This window comes from Achroia grisella, unplaced genomic scaffold, assembly GCF_030625045.1.
Source record: "Achroia grisella isolate CSIRO2021 unplaced genomic scaffold, CSIRO_AGI_Agris_v1 utg1920, whole genome shotgun sequence".
NCBI lineage: Eukaryota > Metazoa > Arthropoda > Insecta > Lepidoptera > Pyralidae > Achroia > Achroia grisella.
Genome location: NW_026712695.1, coordinates 2,014,672 through 2,038,364, shown reverse-complemented (window position 1 = coordinate 2,038,364; position 23,693 = coordinate 2,014,672). Strand labels below are relative to the sequence as shown.

The 23,693-nt window shown below is 29.7% G+C and overlaps 1 protein-coding gene across 1 annotated transcript in view; it reads left to right on the top strand.

Annotated features, from left to right (window-relative positions):
* Positions 1-23,693, top strand: part of LOC131841795 (acetylcholinesterase-like) — a 62,182-nt gene that overhangs the window by 24,992 nt on the left and 13,497 nt on the right. The window contains exon 2 of the mRNA XM_059190122.1: positions 16,779-18,090. Within this exon, the coding sequence (XP_059046105.1) occupies positions 16,881-18,090 (1,210 nt within the window). The 5' untranslated portion in view covers positions 16,779-16,880. The remainder of the gene's footprint in view (positions 1-16,778; positions 18,091-23,693) is intronic.

The following is a 23,693-nucleotide window of genomic DNA, read 5'->3' as shown; positions in this document are numbered from 1 at the left end:
TTGTTATTTTGTGTCCATCATTACTATTGATGATGTTTAAGAGATCTAAAGAATGATTTTAAAAACGTGATGGTTTTATGTATATATATATATATACTAATTTCAGATTATTCTCGACTTAAAACGAATCGTGTTTGTACATCGTGAACAACAAACCGTAAATAAAATTTAAACTATTACGCTATTAGTCGTTACGCTGTTAAACTATCAAGTTACATAATTAAAAATTCTTATGTTAGCTGACTATAAATTTATATTACTTGTAAGCCTTTATAGGGTTACCTTAGATGCTATTATCGGCTGAAGTATAAATGACATTGCGACCTCGCGCCCAGTCGGCCGGCCTTGTTGCTATTTTCATCCGGGGTAGGCCTCGAAGGACATTTTTAGCTTAAAATATCTGATCTAAATGCAAATCAGGTTATTTCCACAATGTGCATATCTTGCCTTGTGGGCTCTCGTCCGAGCAATATTTCATAATAAATATAAATATTCAATAAATAAAGAAAGATACCAATTTCAGCTCAATGTTGGAGTTATTTACGTAAAAATAAACTCTCGTTTTAGATAGCTAAGCCTTATTTTGATATTAAAATAAAATTTTAAATCTAACGATTTAAGAAGTTTATTTTACCAGCATGCACCAGTTTGCATGCCTTACTTTAGTGGCTAATGCATACATAATTTCCCAACTCCTAAACACCTGAATATGCAGAGCAGTAACGAAATAGCCGGTTTAGAAAGACCGATAATGTAAGTGTCACCACCTACATTATCGGTGTTTTATGAGAATTATTAGAGAAGTTAAATGAGCTACCTAATTACTCTGATCTTATATTATAACTAGCAGATCCGGCAGATATCATCCTATCCAAAAAAGTAGCACCACGCACCAGTCTTAATTATATTTTCAAATCGGCCGTTTACAAACACACGTACAGAATAATTAGAAAATATGTATTATAATGAGGTATAACGTATAAAAACAATAAAAACAAGCTATAATAATAGTTGTTATGCGCTTCATATTATATACATAATTACATTGTAACCTGGTAATAACTAAAAGTAAAATTAAAGCAAAAGAATGCAACGTAACATTTATTTTTAAATCAAATGCATACCTAATGTATTTATTTAGAACATATGATGCAATTGTTTGGATATCGACTGCCCTGCATGCATGCAGCATTGGTTTAGAGAGAAGCTTTATCCAAATACCCCTATATGGAAATAGTAGACGGCTGAAATCCGATGTTTCAGCCATAAATAATTCATGATTCCAGTGCATCAATGCATATCAATTTTAATCAATACTAATCATGTAGGCACGAGTACATAGATAAAGTTAGTTCATTTTGAAATGTTTTGTATATCATTAACATGTAGCGCTCGTAATTAATACGTCAAACAGGCTTTTTATAAAACTAATTTTCTGAGAATAATACTATAATTATCGCTAGGCATTAATTCGTAACACGTTAATAATAAATTTCTAGAACAGCCTAGTTTATCTGACACAAAAAAGGGATGTTTTAAGTTTCAAACATTTTCTGTGTCATTGTAGTGTGTAAACAATACAATTCAGTTTATCAAATTGGTTTAGTTATAGGGGGTTACTGTTTAGTGATGCAAGAACTAAATCTGACTACTTCTAGTAGGCTAAATGAAAGCATGTGTATATATTACTTAATATTCTGATAAGTCAATAATCAAGATTCGTGATTCATGGAAAGCAAATCAAACAGATATGTAGGATTTATATTATAATTTTAAATTACGAGTGAAACGATAAAAATGTTTTGTCGGTTAGATGTATATCGTATATATGAAACAGGTTTAAAACTTTGGTTATATATATAAACTGTATTGTACATAAACTTGATAATATCAAAATGGTTGATATTACAATATAAGATCACATACAAATTTGTATTCAGATAATGTAATATAATAAACCTAGTTGTAATTATTGATCCAGAAAATTACGACCCGCACTTTGGTTCTCCATTATATTTACACTATTGATATAAAAAATTAATTAATGAAAAGAAATAATCATATTGCTGTCAAACCCTTGTTACAGAGAATCAATTGAATTTCAATGAAGCGAACCTATCTCAAATTAAAAAGGCTTTTCAACATCAATTTTAAAATAAAATCCGCTATCAATTCCGTAGGTACTAATATGTTACGTGTTCACGTCAAAGAACGGCAATGAATGAATATTTTAACTGATGATTTTACCCACTCACTGCTAAAGTTACTCGTCATGATCATATTCTTCAATGTTTTGTTAATGATGACGGATTCTAAATACTAAGTATTTAGAATCCGTCATCATAAAACAAATAGTTACATATTATTTATATTATAAATATACGTAACTAATATTTGAATTAAATATTTTTTTAATGAATTATATACTAAAAAGATTGTAAATTTATTTTGTATATATTCTTAAAAGTTTATCATTTTTAATATATATTTATAACATCCACTACGTGTTTTTGAATGACAGTACTTTGGAGAAACGAATAATATCCCCGATCTCCCATATAATCCGTATTTCCATAGAAATAGAAATAGACATAATCTTTACTCGAATAAACTTAATATAAGCATTTTGTATAGTCTCATTTTTTTATTCTACCGCTTATTTGGAATGAGTCTGCATTACGAATAAGTGGTAGAATAAAAAAATGTGACTATTCAAAAATGCTGACAAGAAGAATGAGCAAGAATCTTGTGTATTGATCCTTTAAATAAGTATTGTTTTAATTAGATTTACATTAACAAGGATTAGGCATGCGACAATCATCATAGAAACCGCTACGCACTTATCTCTGTTCAATCCGATAACATTGACAGCGCTATGTATTTTAAGTTTTATTTTCTACAAAACATATTTATCATTTATAAATTCTTCAATTTTATAATAAGCTTTTTTACAAAGAAAATATTTTATAAGGTATTTGAATCTTTTATCTGGCAAATTGAGTACAGATACTGGCAGTTTGTTGTAAAACCTTACGCAATTTCCATGAAACGAATTACTAACTTTCGTCAAACGGCACTTAAGTCAAACTAGTTTGTTAATATTACGTAAGCTTTTATTAGTGTACCATACTAATTATACTATTTATATTATAAATAAGAAATAAAATATATCTCATAAATACTATAATTTGGAGGGGGTGAAATAGGGGATGCATCCGTGTGAAGCCGGGTCGCTAGTTATCTATAAAGTCCAAAGGAAAAAGAATTAGTCGCCACTTCATTCTTCCAGGTAATTCATTAGCAGTCCTACCTACATATCATTATATTCTAGATCTTATACAGTAAATATAAACATATCTCATTCACGAGTATATTAATTTATATGTTGAGGTTTGCAGTAAGCTGTTGTAGTGAGTATAGGCACCCACAACAAAACTTATTATTTAATTACCAAAACTGTACCCTGTTTCCTCTGCAGGAACTCGATATAAATCCATTTTTGTTCTCATCTAAGTTGTTTCTTATTACTTTCTCAAGTATGTAGTACTCTATAAGATACTCGTGACTTTATCTTATATTCTGAGAGTTGATTTTATTTAGTTTAATTGTAAGTTACAGTATATTTAATACAACATACCCTATACTAATTATAGGCAGTTGAAGTTCGATTATGTGATTGCTTGTTGAAGGAAAAGGAATTGAAATTACTTTAAAGATGGTATTCATAGTCTCTATCAAATATATAATATAATACATTCCGTATTAATTAATTTTATTTGACATCGTAACATGTAAAATAATCTCTCACAGTGGGACGTAAACAGCTATATTCTGTAAGTCTAGATAAATTTACAATTCTCTTTGAAACAAATTGTTTTCGTGACGTGATTGTGAAAGGTTGAATTATAATAAACACACATTACGATAAATATATATTATTGACACATAAAAAGCACATTATTCCTATTACGGTAGGAACTTTCTTGATACATAACCCCAAAGTAATAATGTCGTCGAGCACTTTGTGGGAATGAAAAGGTTTACGCGGCACAAATGCTTGCCCACTTTATCTTCATTAACGATACAACACGTAGCCATAAATGTTACATGATTTTATTAATTGTATACATCTTTCAACATTATATTTAGTGATTTCTATAGAGTTTTCTTAGTATTAACATGAGTTTATTATTTAATTTGTTGAACTAGTATGATACTCTTATGAGTATTTACATTATACTAGTTCAACACATCTCTTGATTTGACATTTCTACATATTCGTAATTTCTGTACTTAGCAATTTATTGTAGGTTTATAAGTATAGCTACTTATATGCCTAAATACCATAATTGTATATAAAACCTACTACCCATGAACTTATATGCTAATATAAGTTAATTGGGAGTGGAATTAGTAGATATCCATGTACATAGACTCCTTTGGTATAGTGTAATTGTAATATTGTAATAGTTATGTAAACATTTATTCAAACAATAATGTAATAGGTACGAATGGGAGATAAACCATTTAATTCCCGGAATCCTCAGGGGAAAACTAATTTATTAACTTTCTCTGTTCTTTACGTACTAGGCATAATTAAATAAGTAAGGTAACACATGAAGAGTATACAAATGTAAGTTGTCTTAATATGAAGAAATTAAATTAAACTTTATTCGTATAATTACATGAAAGAATTTACATAAAACGGATTACAACATTATATTTTAATCCAGTTCAATTTACATATATAAGAGCTTCATTGGTACAGTCATGCAGTTGATTACTATTACTTGTTGATTTTTTTAATTCCGCGATTGATATTTTGTAAAGTAATTATATATATAGCCTGAATGGTAATAAATTTTTTATTATTACTGAAGCTATGAGTTTGTAATTATATTAATATCGTACTTGAGATAAAAATGAAGAGTGAAAAGTGAGTATAAAAATAAATATAAATTCTGTTGGAGTATTAGTGTTTTTACTCAGTAACTACTGCTATTTTTAACTACTAAATTTCAATAAAACTCCATTATTTGTAATTTAGTATATGCTACTTACTAATAAACATAAACTACAATTTAGAAAAAAAAATCAGTTAATTTTTTATTTGTAAAATAAAAGTCTTAAGAAGACATCACAGGTCAGAGTAAGTAAAGGGCTCTGAGTAATAGCTATTATATTATTGGACTTTGAAAGTAAAGCACTATTTTTTTTATATAAAAGAACGTAAAACGTTCGTAACAAACATAGTATCTCTAAGTTTGCCAACATGTTCTGTCTATGCTTTCAAAAGTACATCAAACTAATCTCAACTTGACTAAACTTTCCAGGTTACTTTATACTTTGCCGTGACAATCATTACGGTACATTATAGCATATAGAAAGTATTACATTTAAGTGTATGAACAACATGAATACTTTTCTTATGTAATAGGAATGGTAAACAAGCTGATGGCTCAACTGATTGTAAGTAGGTAAGTTTGGTTTTATTAAATTATTATTTGCACAATTTGATCCAATCAACACTTCCTTTGCCATGCTTTAATGAGTTGACTGGAAGAGATCTCTTTTAGAGATAAGTCCTCCTTTGTTAACATATTTCTAATTAGTATACTTAAAAAGTATTTAAGTGCAATAAATAATATATAAATAGTAACCGTTGGCTAGCTACAAGACAGCATGGACATAACGACGACGCTCATGATACCACTTACGCAATGTTATACCAGAACACTTATGTTATGGCTCCAAATTCAGTATTTTCACTGTCTTATTTCAAACTGAAACACAGCCTTCAGAGCCAACTGTTAACCGGATGACATAGGTTAAACATGGTGTGACTGAGATCACGTATATAACTTTTTCCAAACTCTACCTCCGCAAATATTAATACTATTTTACAAACAACATTTTGTTGTGTTTATATAGCAAAATATTGTCATGTTCTGTACCAATATAACAAATATTTAATTATATTGGCCATATCTAGAATAATTTGGTTTTGTAACAAAATATCCTTGAACTTCCTAAGCATTAATACCTACGCAGTATTTAATCGTTTACTCACCTCGTCGTAAATGTCACATGTCTTAATTATCCTTTACGGCTCAATTATTTTGATTTAGGGCATAGTAATGTCAATTGATTTGTTTCGATTTTTTTTAATAATGCTTTATTCATGACCATGGATACAAGTCCTTCAGTCGAATACATTTTTATAATGAATTTAATACAAAACATAAGAAATAAACTGTCAACAATTTTAGATAATTCATTAATATTAAATTTTTTCCACAGTATGTACAATGTAGTTATATATTGGAATAAAATATGCATGCCGGGTAGGGTTGCCAACCTTTTGCCAACATTTAGCCTCGTAGAAATAAATAAAAAACTGATAAAATATTGAATATTAGCTCAATGTGACTCTCCGAACTACACCGAATGTACTACATTGTACATCATTGTATTTTGATAGATATCCTTTCTGTGACCAAAGGATCACAAAATCCCTCCCAAACTACTACTCCTACTGTTGGTATACCTGGTTACCATGGGCTGGCTGGACTTTTAGAGTCATATTATTACTTTATTCGAATTTCATTAAAATTTTGTATTTGCAATCTTTGTATGCTAAATAAAAAAAATGTAATAGTACATAAATGATTATATTCTATATAAAAAGGTTACTTTGATCCCTGTGACAGAAGCGCCTACGCATGAGGTTGCTTTTGTTCATATTGAGGTAGAATTCGTTGTATGTTCCTTAGATATCATATTGAAAATATGTATATAAAGGCACGGTCGCAAAGTAACGGTACAAATAGAATAGGACATAGGATTGGTTAGTCAATGCGTGTGCGCTTCAGTCAATAAATTACGGTCGGATGTGTCGTGCGTGCCGTCAATTTAGGTCGACGTTTTAATTATGTTAGGACTTACAGACATGTTGGCAATGAACTTGGAAAAGAAGCGGGAGTGTCTTGCAAGTTGCAAGTGTCCAAGGTCGACACACCGCATAACATTGTGTTACTCACATCGATTTATCGAGCGGCGCGCGCCGCCTTACGCCCCCCGCGCCACACAGTCTCTTTTCCAACCCTAAGTCGCCTTCTGTGACTTTATCTGCCATTTTTCTAACGCTTGACATAAGATTGACGTTAATTGTTAAAAGTTATCAAAAGGAATACCTGTCAAAGTTAAAGATAAGTAGGACAGTTCGGTGGAATCAACGATGTCATGTCTATCTTAATATTTAGGAAATTAAAGTTTTATTTACCAAAACTCTCAAGCAGTTAATTTAGAAGTTGCAGAATAAAAATCTAATGTGCCGTGTTAACACAACTATTAAAGATTTTATGTTTTAATATATATAATGTTAATTATTATTATTAATTCTTAGAAAGTGAAAAAATTTGAAAAATTTTGATATGAGTGTCAATTAGCTATAGATAAAAAAATCACAACTACGATAACAATGGAAATTATGCATTTGTTATATGTTGGCGCCTAAATGTATACAATTCTTAAAACTGACTGATCTGGAAAGTAAAAAAGTAACATTAAAGGATGTCACTTTTTTTAATCTCAGATAAAAATTTAAGAGTCTATAGAAAGTTTTTTTTTATATCATATTAATTCAGAAGAAGCAAATTAAATAACTGTGCATGCATGCATTAAATGATAAATAATAAATACATACAGCATACATTTCTATAGGATTGTATCTCATATTTCAATGCAAAAACATAGAGCTGGACTACATCGCGGTCATGAGTGCCCTTCTAGAGTTACACATGCGGAGGCCAATTATGCTAGTTGTTAGGTCTATATCTCTAGATAGTAACATATCTATTTTTGAGTTTCTTAATTGGAACGATACTTTGTATTTATATCACTTGCTAATTTCACAAATACTGTACACATTGCTACAATTTTAATAATGATGAATCTCGAGTAATTTATGTCATTTACTCTATCTGTTTATTTGATTTTATTTTTATATTTTAAATTCAATGTACATATATTTATTAATAGAAATGAAAACTATATTCTTTTTTATCAAGTAATACTTGATAAAAAAAGAAAATTTGTCAAGGATAATACAAAGTGAATCCGAAAAATTTGTATCTTGATCGTATATCGAAAGGAATACTCAGGTATACTTAGGTATATAGGTACCTATTTTGTAAATATAGGAATGTTGGGGTAGGAAAAATTGTAAGGATAAGAAGGTTTTAGTATTCTAAGCTCGATACGCATTTGATCGGTCTTTTGCATCATCCAGATGTGGCTTTAATAAAAAATAAACGTGTAGGTTTATATTTGTGAACTAGTAGTGCCCGCGACTTCGTCCGCGTGGATGTTTATAGACGCTATCTATTGACTATGGTCATATGGTAAAATAAAGAACGATATATACAACACCATTTATTATTTTATTAATAAAATAATGAATATATTTAATGTTGTTTTGAAACTGAATTAGAAAAAAATACTAATTTAGTTATTATATATACACAAATAGACAGTTTTCACCTCACCACGATTTTACGATTTTATTATAAATAAAAAAGGTCAGTATTAAATATAGACGAACATATGTAGACTGACCTACATAATTTAAAATGTCTACTCCAGAGTTGTCTCTCCACGCTTTTATTTTTATGAGTGTTAGTGAAATCGTAATAACATTCCGAAGGTATAAATAACTATATCTCTATCTCATATTAAGAAAAATAAATAATATTTTCGGAATGTCGTTTCATTACGTGGTCGTACTGTATGGCCATCGTTTACTTTTATTTCTTCGTATATAATATTAATAACAGTTTGTACTGTAAGTAATATGTACTTATTATACTTGTATACCTACTAAAATGTAAATAAACTTGCGTATCAAACATAGTGTAATAAAAGTTCGGAACAAGACTGTTCCACGAAGTTGTATATAAGCAAAAGTCCGTGGGGTCTCGGACCTCGTTAGGGGGCGCGCCAGTCTGCATACAGAGTAACCTTAAGTTAATTTACGAAGGAGACAGCTCTCGGGAGACGTGGCTGCTGATCCCGACAAACCGACCGAGTACTTCGCTCCGTCCTGATACACTCTCTACTATTCATGACTAGAATTTATGTCGTTATTATAACTGTCAACATAGGTTTACACAGACGTTATTAAAATTACTTGTCACTTAAGTAGTAATAATAATTAAGTAAACAAGAATGATTTTGTGACTGTAGTGAGAGTATAAACAATAAATTTGAAGACTGTGTCTACTACTACTAGTGTGCATTTGCTGCCAGTTAGTACTCATATGTACAATATGAGAAAATAATTATAATTGCTGTACTATTCATATTATTCCTCGGGAAATATGTATGAAAACGGTTCTTGTGATGCCTTAATATCAGAGTATATAGAACACAAAAATCTACATCTATTTGATTATATATATATATAGTATAATTTTTTCTTTACTGTTTATGAATGGTTGTATATTATATTGGATTAATGTGGATTTTATTATGAGCAAAGTAAATTCCGGAAGTACTGCAACTAATAGAGAAAGTCTTTTATCGTTTGAAACATATTTCAGAGTATAATGTTAATGTGTACAACTCGCAAAATTTCATGCACCCGGGTGAATGAGGATGGTCACATGTAATGAAATAAATAATACAATTTTTAATGCTGGAAATCATTCATACAATTTATATCCATTGTTTTTCACCCTGCTGATTTTTGTAAACTAATTATGTTGATTAGTAATTTTAATATAAATGAGCAATTAGTTAAAACAATGGTTAATACTTTTTTTGAAAGGTCAATCAACAACAGATGCTGGGGCGGAGTTTACTCAGACAGATGTATTTACACTGCCTCCAAAACTTTTCCGAAAGCAATTGGATATTTGTAATCTATGCAAGGCTGTTGGTAGTGTATAAGTGTGTATGCTTGATTTATAAATAATTATAATTACTAATATATTTATTTGCAATATATTTTTTATTATATTTGTAATATACAAAAAAATATTTTAAACAAGTAGCTAGGTACAGTGATACAAAACTTTAATAAAAAAGTATGTAAGTATAAATATCCTGATTGAACCATTTTTTACTCGACTTTATAATTGATGTAATATAAGACTAGTGGTACAGAGTGTCCTGAACTACTTCTTAGCTTACCTCATGTGCAGATACCTCATTGTATTGTTCTTGTAATTACATCCCCGCTCCTCACAATTCGATATCGCCTTCAATTTTAGAGCTCTACTGTACGTATATGTTTTATGTAGAGAAATAAAAAAAGCATTATCTCAGAACGTCTGGTTGTATTTGTCGCCCAGATAACAGAAAAGTGTCTAAAACGTGCCTATTACCTTAATGGATGTGAGCACTGCTTTGACAAGGAGAAAGTACGAGTTCAAAGTACTATCGAGTTTTTTGAGATTATATAATGTGGAAATTTCATAATATAAAATCCATACCTACTTAACGTTTCTATGATAACTTAAGGACTCAAATATATATACCATATACTACGTAAATATATATTTACGTGGTATATGTTTAGATCACATAATTTACTTGATATGAAAAGTAACATATAACATATGTTATTTTTCATGTGAAGTAAATTATAGTTTTCAAGTTAAATACAATTTTATTTCCTTCGATTGAAAGTACAAATGGAAGGTGGGTGATATGCAGTATAAGTCAAAACTCGTACCTATTGTAAATAAAACAAAAATGTTCCCTCACAAGCGTAGTACCATAATTTTGTTATAGTGTCGCCTACATTCAACCCACGAATAGGTCGTTACTTCGCAGAAAAGGGATGTGTTTGCGGCGTGTCTTTTGGAGCAAGTTATGCAATTCACGGCTTGGTAATATCATATCTAGGTATCCAGTAATTATATATATTAGTGCGTATTTATGACGACGCAATGACGATATGCTATATGCTAGTTGTATTTACTGGATTGAAAAAGAAGAAATAATTATACAATGTAAACATTTAATAAGACATTTCAATACACGTTATGATTAAGCCTTAACTGTAGCTTAAACTATTTTTTATTGCAAGTAATATGAGTACCGAATTATTAATTTATAAACATTTACATTTTAAAACAGGTAGATAGTTACAGATCAGTATACGAAGGAGCGTATTTACAAAATTAAATATACAAAAGAAAGAAACCTCTTGCACAAATGTACTTAGAAGTTTGTACGAATTGTCACTGTAACGATTACATGAACCGTCAGTAACGAATAACATTGAAAGGCGATCCAATACTTTTTCATTGGACGTCACTGTATATAAAACCCGAAGTCGACCGTTATATGTCCCACGCGAACGATCCCAGTGCCCGATGAAAATAATGATCACACGCTCGGAACCGAGTTCGGTACCGCAGCCTGAAACGTGAATTGATGATAAGCCTCGATCGACAATCTGTTGAATGTAGGGTAAAATTCATTGCCCCGGATTTGTATATCCTCGTATTTTTGTTGTACATTGTTACGTTCACTATATGTTAGAAAAATGGCGGAACTTTTTCTTGTCTCGAATAAAATACAATGTAGAGTTTCATAATGTTCTTAAATTAATCACTTAGATTTGATTACTTTTTTATGTTCTTTTTTAAATTAACGAGTAATCTGAGGAGATATAAATTAATGTTTTTAGTTTTTATTAGTGCCTTTCAGTACTATACATATGTATATATGTAAACATTGCGGTATCATGAATGCTGAATTGTCAACAATGAAATTTTACTTTGTTAAAATGTCAATAACTTATAACTTACTAATAACTTACGTTAGAATGATACCTATGTCTTTAAATACCTATTTCTTTTGGGTGATAATATTCATTAGATTTCCTATACCTTATTTTGTTAAATAATGACAATCATAAAATGTACTTAAATTCTGAATCGTTAAAGTTATTCCGAATTAATCAAGATATAAGCATACGTTTATAGGAATATAATCGAATGTAGAATCATATTATCATAAAAACAACAATCTATCCTCGTAAGAGAAGATTATGCTCATTAGTACTGTGCTGGCCAAACCCCAGGTATAGGATTTATTTTTAGTTTTCCTGCTTTTGTGCTGACGAAAGTTCCCTTGTTACCATAGTCACCTCTTGACACACTCGAGATGAAAAGGAATAGTTACAAATTGTATTCTTACTCTGTTACCTACTTCTCAATGATTTCGAAATTTTGTGTCCCTTACAAATATTAGTTATGTAATAAATCTCTATGGCATATATAAAAGAATATTAAATACATTTTATATTTTACATATTTTCTGAATGAAAGCTAATGATGTATTAAGATTGATCATTTTAAAACTTATAATATATTTATAACATTAATAACTGATTGTCAGTAATGAGGACAAGTGGCAATATTACTGGAAACTATCGTGGTAAATTATGATGAATTTGCCACTAGAGGGTAACTGGACTGACTGACTATGCTCGTCGTATCACTCTCTATTGGTTAGCCCCAGCTTATATACAACTATCACCAATAAAAAAATTAAAGAAAAATATTTATATTTTTTCTTATTAATTTGTGGGTAGGTTATCTAGTATATATTTAGTATAGTATATATGTATACATATATGTATATATTAGCTAACTTTACAAATGACGTAAATAAGTATTAGATTATTTTTGTCCTAATGAAGTTAATTAAATAAAACTTAGACGATATTTACTAAGCGATCATGTTGGTTTAATTGTCTAAGTCATTGAGGACCACTCCTTATGTACATTCAAATATACTTCCTAATTGCCTTTTGTGATATGGATGTTAAATTTTGCATTTACCGTATCAACTAATATATTATGATTATTATATTTTATTTATAGGGGTTATTTTAATTTGGTTTTCTTGGACTAAATAATTTTTTTTTTATATTTATTCCAAGGTTTGTATCTAATGTAGGTACGTAAATAACATCAAGATTTAGACAACATACTGTGTTCATCACTTAGAGATTAATTAAAATATGTTGTGAAATCAAAGTGAAAATTGAAAGTCGTCATGTTATATACAAAAAAAATGTGGTCAGAAAGACTACCTAAAATACATTTAACATATTTTCCATTTTATATTATAGAAGAATTTAAGGGATAGCTAACTCTATATTTTAGTGTACCTATTGGATAGTGTCATTACGTACCCAACCAATCCACTCACAGGCCAACAGTCTGATTGTGATTGATTTACAATTTCCACGACAGCAATACCCTTTCTCCTTAAATTCAGGTAATGGACGTGAATATGTATTGCTACTGCTCGTATGCTTTGATCATACATTACTGATAATGTCTAAAGGATATGATTAATTGATAACATTCATTAGAAATAATAAAAAACAACTGACTGACAATCACGAAAAAACACAAATTTTAATATTGTTTAATATCCAAAGTAACATTATATTATTTATTTGGTATAAATATTAAGGCAGATATTGTAAAGGAGAGAGATGAAGGACGAGTATGATGAAAAGAGAGAAAAAAAGGCAACGTTATAGACGCAAATATTTTAGTGACTAATGTCGAATATAAAACAATAAATTTATTATAAAAAACAGATAATATCTAAACAAAAGATGTATAAACAGTTTGTAACAGATGCAATAATAAATTAGCTTACAAAATATATATAAAATATAAATATATATACTTCCAAGAAATTAATAATAAAGTTAAAAGGCTCCACACAATATTTTTTGTATTTTTTGATCACCGGTAAAATTTAATTAAAAATATGACCACATATAAAAAACTATAAGATACAGCTAGTTTTTAAATCGAATTGCCTATATCTTATTATCATTATTAGCACTATCTAACATTTTTGTCACACAAGGTCGGCGTCAGCACTAAATAATTCTCATTCTCCCCATTTTCTATCGGTTTTATCGATTCCGTATTTATATATTATGCATGAAAATATTAGTCAAGACACATTCTACCAATGAAAATCTGCAGTATTTCACTAGTTATTTATTTCCTGTTTATCAGTAATGTAATTTTCTTATTGCATGGAACGTCTATTCTTCTTTAGAGCGTACTTCTCATAGTCATAAAATTATATAGAACCTGATATTATTATTGACAGACATATTTCTATTATGAAATGGTCCCCCACATACGCTCGCGGAACATTAGTTATAGTCTATAACTAATTCACTCATTCACCAAGTCATGTTAGTTAGGCCATTGGCCTAAGCCACTTCGTGAACTTGACGTGGCTGGCGAATTCAACTGGAATGGTTTCGAGTTGTCCTATCAGAACAGTTGCCAGAATTTGGATCACTAGTTCCCATTACTGACAACAATCAGATATTTGGAAGGCAATTGTGAATAGATATGTAAGCGTTTATTTTTGTCCTTGACACGTGCGTAAGGCCAGTAATAAACTACGGGCTCAGGACTGTTGACTAGCAGTTATTATGTGTGACCACGTAGTACCATTAACTAGTAACATATATATCGTGTTCGTTATTATGTCGTAACAATAACAAATTAAATATTAAATCATACTTACATTGCATGAGCAGTAAAAGTATAATTATATCAATTCTAAGCTACCCACTTAAAAAGGGAAATCACAATAGGTTTTCATTTAAATAGTAGTACTAATAAAAGGTATGATATCTTTAAAAATATATAATCTGTATTTTCTTGAAAATATAAGTAAAACAAAGACATAAAGAGGTACTTGCTCCTAAAAAATACTAAAATATTCTACAGGTTCATTTTTCATGTATTTCTATTTTAATGTGTAAAGAATGATACAGTTACAACAGCGATGAAATGTTACATTCATACAGCACCATTTGTAACCTCTTTCATTTTGTATCTCTGGTTTGTTTCATAAAACAAACGTGTATGTACCTGATAAGTACATATTTCCTGCGAATCTCTTATTACCCGAGGGCTTATGAGGATATAAGGGATTTATTCCTTTCATGTGCAAATGTCAAGACAAATTAAAGTAGCATATTACAACTTAATATTAAATGAGCAGGTTAGGTTATATTTTGTTATTATATTGGTTTCTGCTAAATAAGAATATTAACAAAAAAAAATTAATACGGCACTCGACAAGAGTATTAGGTTCGATTTTGAGTTTATTATATTTGATTATATATAAGTGCTATGTATGGCTACATATATGGTTTGTATGTAAATCTATACCATAGACATTTTATAATCTATGAAATTTCATAATTAATTAATATGTGTATTTATCATATTAATTAATTGAATATAAAATATTTCCATGAAAAATTTTAAATAGACATTTTTATCACGACGATTATCATCATACAACTATCTTATAAGTATATTTAAAGGACTGAAAATCTTATTATATATTGTCCAATTACCAAATATAGATGTAGAATAAAAATAACGGATAATACTTAACATATATATATATGTATATAGCACTTTACCTATTCATAGCTAAAGACATACACTTCCTCGCACAACCGCATACATGATACACATTCTGTTCCGTACTAATCTATAATTCATTTCTCATTTTCATTCATTAAAAATGTAATTCATTTATGGAGAAATTGCTGCTATTTTGCTAGTAAAGTAAGAATCTGATGATTCTATATTATAACCTTATGTAATATAAAATTTAGCAATTTAATAGGAAACTTGAATTAGATTTCGTCACAAAATTCTTTAAACCCATTCTTTAAGCACGTTGCACATTACCGTTTACCGATGTCACGTCTGTAAACCGCGAGACTGTAACAATATATATACATATCTGTATATATAAATAAAATTGGAGTGTCTGTTTGTAATATTGTAATAACCGTTTTTTACTACATGCAGATGAATATAAATACTATTGTCTGTCTGTCTGTTTGTTCCGGCTAATTAAGATTAGTTTCATAGGATAAAGAGAATTATAAAATAGTATTCGTTTTTAGATTATTATTTGGCTTATTTTCTTTATTCTTGTACTTTATCAATTTAATTATATAAATTGGTTGAGAAATGTTACTTCTCTATCAATCTCGGTTTTTGACTTGTTTGCAATTCAATACCTGTGGTTAGTAATGAAATCAATTTCAATGCGTTAACGTGTATATTATTTAAAAAGTTTATTGTTATTTACGCGAACTTAGTTTTTTTATATTTTTCTTCTATAAATTTAATTAAGAGGATTAAGAGATATATGTAACTAGCAATATTTTCCTTTCATAATTAGTGTTTGAGGTGACCAGGCGAGTCACAAAGAGTAGTAGAATCACTGTTTGTTGAATGAGCTACAGAATGGGAAAAATCGGCTGAGTTCGTAAGCTACAGACGATTTTTCCCATTAATTAATGCGATAATAAAAATTTCCTTCGATCGTCTAATAGGTTTTGTAATTAGTGGTTGCAACCAACGAATTAATAGTCTGCTGATATTAAATTACACAGTGTTATATTTTTTTACGACGTGCTATCGATGCTGTATGTAGCAATAATATTATGTAATAGAAATGTAACGCGTGTTGATTAGAAGTGCAAAAATACAGAATATTACTGTGTATAACAACACAAAATAAATTAGTATATAAGACAAATATTCGTCAGTCTTTTTCTTACTATATCCGTGCATCACTTTTCATATAGTGTATATATACCTATTTTTTTTAATATAAAGTTATAATGATAAAGAAATGAAATATGTAATGTTTTATAATATGATTTTTGTTTGTTTCAGGTACACAACATAAGTAGAACGTGTCAATGTAGAAATGTGTTACAATAAAAAATTAATCAAATTAGCGGATTATTTCCGGTTGTTATCTGACATATCTCATTAATGACGGACAACAAAATAGTAAAAATGATTTGCTACAGAAAAATAGTGTTCACCAAACTATTGTTATGCATTTTCGTGTCTGGTGTGTGGAGCAGATCATGGGCTAACCATCATGACACGACCACTTCAACAACACAAACCACACCAACCACTAGTCCACTACCAAAAAATTTTCACAATGACCCACTCATTGTTGAGACTAAGAGTGGTCTGGTCAAAGGCTATGCCAAGACGGTAATGGGCCGAGAAGTACACATCTTTACTGGTATTCCATTTGCTAAACCTCCGTTAGGACCTTTAAGATTCCGTAAACCTGTACCAATTGAACCCTGGCATGGTGTTCTTGAAGCTACAGCTATGCCTAATAGTTGTTACCAAGAAAGGTATGAATATTTTCCTGGTTTCGAGGGAGAAGAGATGTGGAATCCTAACACGAACATATCAGAAGACTGTTTATATTTAAATATTTGGGTGCCACAGCACTTACGAGTTCGGCATCACCAAGAGAAGCCTCTAACAGAAAGGCCAAAGGTGCCGATTCTAATATGGATATATGGCGGAGGTTACATGAGTGGCACAGCTACACTTGACCTGTATAAAGCAGACATAATGGCTTCTTCCAGTGACGTTATAGTGGCTTCCATGCAATATAGAGTTGGTGCATTTGGATTTTTATATTTAAATAAATATTTTTCTCCTGGAAGCGAAGAAGCGCCAGGAAATATGGGTTTATGGGATCAACAGTTAGCAATACGATGGATTAAAGATAATGCTCGTGCATTTGGTGGTGATCCAGATTTAATTACTTTGTTTGGTGAATCGGCAGGTGGGGGAAGTATCAGTTTGCATATGCTTTCACCAGAAATGAAAGGGTTATTTAAAAGAGGCATATTACAGTCTGGAACTTTAAATGTACCTTGGAGTTGGATGACAGGAGAGAGAGCACAAGACATAGGAAAAGTTTTAGTGGATGATTGCAATTGTAATAGTAGCCTTTTATCTACTGATCCAAGTTTAGTTATGGACTGCATGCGTGGTGTTGATGCTAAAACAATTTCCGTACAACAGTGGAATTCGTACACCGGCATATTAGGATTTCCGTCCGCTCCAACTATAGATGGCGTATTTTTGCCGAAAGATCCTGATACATTAATGAAAGAGGGTAATTTTCATAATACCGAAGTACTACTTGGAAGCAATCAGGATGAAGGTCAGTTTATGTTTCTTTCATACTTATTAGATTCAATAAAATTATTAATAATGTAATTATTGTTTGTCTGTCATATTTTCTTTTATAAATACAATAAGTATTATACTTTAATCGATTTAATAACATAGACTATTGTTGTGTCTAGTAGAGTATTACAATAAGAGAAACTTCTATTCAGTTTATTAAACACAAGACTCTGACATTTATTATCTAATGTACTAGCACAAAAGATCTTATTACATTGAATAAACAATACCTGGATCGCTAAAGAACTAATAAGAAGACTTGCAAACAGATAAATTAGAATATTACGATATACATTTGTATTATTAATCAACTTATACATAGATTAATTAAACTATTTTCTAATTATAGGTAAGGTCTAATTGTTAGTCACTACTACGTAACAAGACCGTTCCTATTAATGACCGTATTAAATGTTTTTTTATTGATATACACCATTTTAAATTAATAGATTTGTTCTTCTAAACGTTTGTCCAATCAACAAGTTAATTTTTCGTGCACGTCTAATCAGACAACTTATAAAAGTTAACTTCCTGTAGACGCAACCCTTATTTAACAAAGTTTTTGAAAGGTTTTGTGGCGTATAATTGATTTAATCGTTATATAAAATAATAAATATAATATTATTAAAAAAATCGCATACTTGTTTCAATATATATAATATAAAATAAAATATTTTATTTGATAAATAAAGATTTTATTTATCAAATAATATAATATATATATATATATATTAATTAAATTTTATTTTATATAATATGAAATATAGACATATTGGTTCCAAATATTGTAACCTAGGCGTACGTCATTAAACATTTAGTGAGAGTTTTTGGAAAGACTATTAGAAACAGAACGATCATGAATTTAATTGGCTTCGTGTTGACACTATTATTAAAAATACATTAACATATTTCTTATTATCAAACCATATTAATATAATTGAATTAATAACTTTGAAAACTAATAAAGCAAATTCGTAGAAAAATTGGGAAATAGCATAATGGAAAATATATCCCATACTCGTTTCAAAATGTCCCATCTCTAAAACTTATTTGACTTGTAAAGGCTTTCCTATGGTTTATCAATATTGCTCGTAGAGTTCGAGGCCATTTGAGTCTAGGAGCGCTCAACAACCGGCGGCGACGATGCGGAGCGGCGGCGGGGAGCGCACGCCTGCGCAAATCTATGTAGACACAATAATACCACGTCGTAGATTTTTAGTCGTACTACCATGTACTACAGACTCGCCCACGTAGCTTACACCCCCGCTTCCCCTTGCCTGTTGGTCTCAACCCCGCTGTGCTGTTGCCACGCACCCCTAGCCCCCCTCCAGAAATAACTAGAGCCTTCGTAGCTCTGTTAAAAATTCATTATAATAAAGTTGAGACTGTAATGGAGTGTTATTATCAGAATTATAAATTATAAATTTCAAATTAATTATTATACGTGTCCACAGATAATTAGATAATATAGCGTAGTAGGTATATAATTAGCATTTATAGTGTTCAAACTATAAAGTTGTGTAAAATTGATTTACCATTTATTTTTTAAATCAGTCAGAAGGTTAAATGTTTAGGGATATTCTTTTATTAATGAAAATAAATAAATTCTTTTATATAAATAAGATTCTAACTAACTTCATAATAATTTTAACCAAATGATATTATATAAATTTTAAAATAATTTTGTTATTACTTATGATTGATTCTCGTGTTGCTTCCATATGATTTTTTTACCACTGAAACTCTGTTATTTTCTGGATCAGTGAACTTAATTAATACATGTATTTGCGAAATGTAATGTTATACGCCACAGAGTACATGTTGATATGGATAAACGAAACAAATTGTAATAATCTTTGTTTATCTTATCATATTTATTTTGTTATTATTTTAATAAATAAGGTTTTATATATTGTCTAGGCCCTACCCATAACATAACATACCCTTCTATTTAGCTTGGAACTAAATAGCGCTATGTGAATTATCCACGCATATTATTATTATTATACATATATCTATATATACACTGAAAATACATAATAAAGTAAAGTTAGCAAAATATGTGTATAATATGAAAAATAATATTTTAGTAGTACATTGAAATTAATAATTTTCACGTTTTCTTCGTATAATTCATAAGTAAAACTGAAATAGTTATTTTAAACTAATCAAAATGAAGACGTTTGATAATTCAAATATTAATTTATTTCAGATATATACAGCTAGACGTAATAATACTAAGAAATATAATCATATTTTCTTACACATAATATAATTTAAAAATGTTTGCAAGCAGAGTATTAGATATAATTCATTATATTTACCAAGAATTTAATCAGAGCAACTAAATGTTTCTTAGAATATAAAAACAATCGTAATATAATACAATTTGCTGAATATGTATTTAGTTGCTTGCTTTAGATACTCAAATTATATTAGTCATCTCCCTCATGGTTCAACTTCACGTGAGAAGACTTTGACAGTTTTATCAACATTTTAATCAAATTTGCATATATTATAATTTACTGCGTTCTATAAACCAATCTGGGCAGTAATTTACATATGTTTATATATATTTAGTAATTTTATAATTTGTTCACTTATCTGTAATTATCTGAAACAAATTGGAATTTTATTTAACACTCTCATGTTATTTGTATATATACTAAATTGGATTAGTTTATTTTATACTACCTACAATATATTAAATAATCGGCATCCTGACGATAATACTAGAACGTTTGTTATTATAATGAAAAACAATATATAATATTTATATTACGACATCTAATATGTATTGATTTTTAAAATGTCTTAATTTATGACGACTTCTGTGATCTAACCCACTGCTTTATGTCCGATGATCGCGGGTTCGATTCCTTGTCTGGCATAAACATTTGTATTCATGAGTATGATTGTTTATATCGGTCTGGGTATTTTCTATGTATAATATGTATGTATTTACAAAAACAAAATCGATGTATTTGTGTCAGTTATGTAATACATATGACACAAGCTTTAGCTAGCTTAACTTGGCTCCAGATAGCGCTGTGTGAATTGTTCTGAGATTATTATTATTAGCTGTCCAGGCTACGAGTTCTTGTGGCTCAGTTTTTACATTAATGTTAAGATAAATCATAGAAACATACCGGTCTTGTTTCTTTAAGTGGGACTGAATTACACACAGTGTGCTATTTTTTTTATTTTCATTCTATTCAAACATCGTGAATCGCGACTTTCATATTAAACTTTCTAAATCCCACCCTAAACTTATACATAAAATCCTTACAAATATATACCACAAATATTATTTTGCTTAAAAATCAAAGTGAACTTAAGTGAACGCAATTTACATATTTTTTATTTGTATGCAGAAATGTTCTGCTTTGAATATTGATGTTTACAAAATTTTATCTGAGACTTCAAGGCGTAGAAAGGTCGACATTCATTACAGTACCGTTCTGACATAGCACTCAGTTATAAATTTAAGAGTTATTCTGCGAGAATTACTTTTTCAACCGACTTAAAAAAGAGAGAAGTTCATTTTAACTGTATTTCCCTGTGTGCGTCTGACACAAAAAAGTCCTGGTAGATGCAATACATACAATAATGATAAAGCGACAAGAAGAAGTACAATACATACAATAAAATATTATGTGACCCACTTTGTCAACATTGTTAGTATTGAAGTGACAATTGAAATTTCATTTTGACACACACACTTTAATTAAGAATAGTAGTGAATAGAATACAAAATCATTTATTCAAATAAACTTACATTGAAGCACTTTTGAATAGTCCTCATATTTTTTTAATCTACCGCTCATTCGGAAAGCTGTCTCATCAAGAAGAAGAAGAAGAAGAACGAGCAAGAAACTCGCGTATTTTAAATTTTATTAAAATTAAAATCTCTATTATCGAGGAAGTTATTATACTGGTATAATGGCATACTTATCTCACTAAGTTATCTTCTTTCAACATTTTAAAGATTGTTTGACATAAAATACAATAAATAAAAACTTTTTTACTATGCTATACACATAATATTTACTAATTGTGAGCTGAGGTAGGCATATGTAATTTGCAACTCGTGTAGACGAGGTCAAGGTGAAGATGGGGGTTGGACCCTGTAAAGGCGCTCCGTGGCGGAGGACGTTACGTAATTTATTAGACGTTATGAAACACGGAAGTAGTCTTGTTAAAGTAAAATATTATTATGTACATGGACGTATTTTGTAATAAACTGATCATTTATCATTGCTGATATTTACGCTCTTATTTTCTAGAATCGTAAGGACCATTGTGTACAGTTTTAGTTTTATGTAGATCCCGAGAGTTACCTTCGATATTACATGAGTTTAGCCAAAGTTTAATCTAATAAAGTATATATTAAATGATATTTAGAAGTAAAAAACGAATGCAGTTTTACTGGACATATTAAAACCAATAATTTTGTCGCTGTCGTGTCCAAGGTACGAATTTCACAAGGATTTACATTTTGTATTTGAATATATATTAACTATTTGTTATAAAAACTTATTTGTATATGACGTGACTAACCCATAGCATTGATTATATCACTAAATTAAAAAGTTATTGCATTTTAAAAATACCACAATGTTTTTTGAACAAATTTTAATCACGATATAGCTTGTCCGAATAAATTAATGGAGATCGTTTTATGATAAATGTAGATAAAAAACAAATTGTTATGACTATTCAAAAGTGCTTAAATTAAGTTTATTTGAATAAATGATTTTCTATTCTTTCTATTCTATTCTATAAATAATGAAGTATAGAGTTATTTCATAATATGGTTAAATATTTGTCGTAGGTCGGTCGTCATAAATAGGGTCGTGGCATAAAAAGTTCTTTACTATCTTCACTTATAAGTAAATAACAATTTAATAACTGGAATATTTGTGCAATACATGACATTATGTAAAAGGACACTTTTAACAAAAAAAAAAGGTTACCCATTCGAGTTTCTTATCTCCATACGATATAAGATTCAAATTCAAGTAAATAATTAGTTTATTAGCATACAACGTTATAATTTGTTTATCTCATTGCTTTCTTGATTCAATTATTTTAGAAATATGAAAGCGGCTTTTGTATTAATTGCCGCATGCATTCTTATGTGAAATGTGAATACTATAAACATCAGATGGCAATTGTGATCTACGTGGTCTGGTGTTTTGAGTAGTCATGCTCACTAAAATGTCCAGACTTGTGGCGGCGTGGTGGGCCGGGTCATTGGGCTCCCTAAAATATGGTCGAGCGCAGTGATGGCTGGCTCATCCGTCATACTCGTGAACGGGTGCTGCTTGTAGGGACTGGTCTGCTCTAATCACTATGACTGATTTCCTCTTATTAATTGTTTAACCAGTTGGTTATGTATTCAATATTTTTTTCTTTTTGAGTATTTAATTGAATTAGTGCTAATCGGTGGTTTGTATTCACACACTTAAACTTAAATTGTAAGTAAGAATAAATTATTTAAAAGAGCAACACACAAGTTTCTTGCTTGTTCTTCTTGTGATTTTTCTGAATGAGCAAGATTAAAAAAAAATGTTA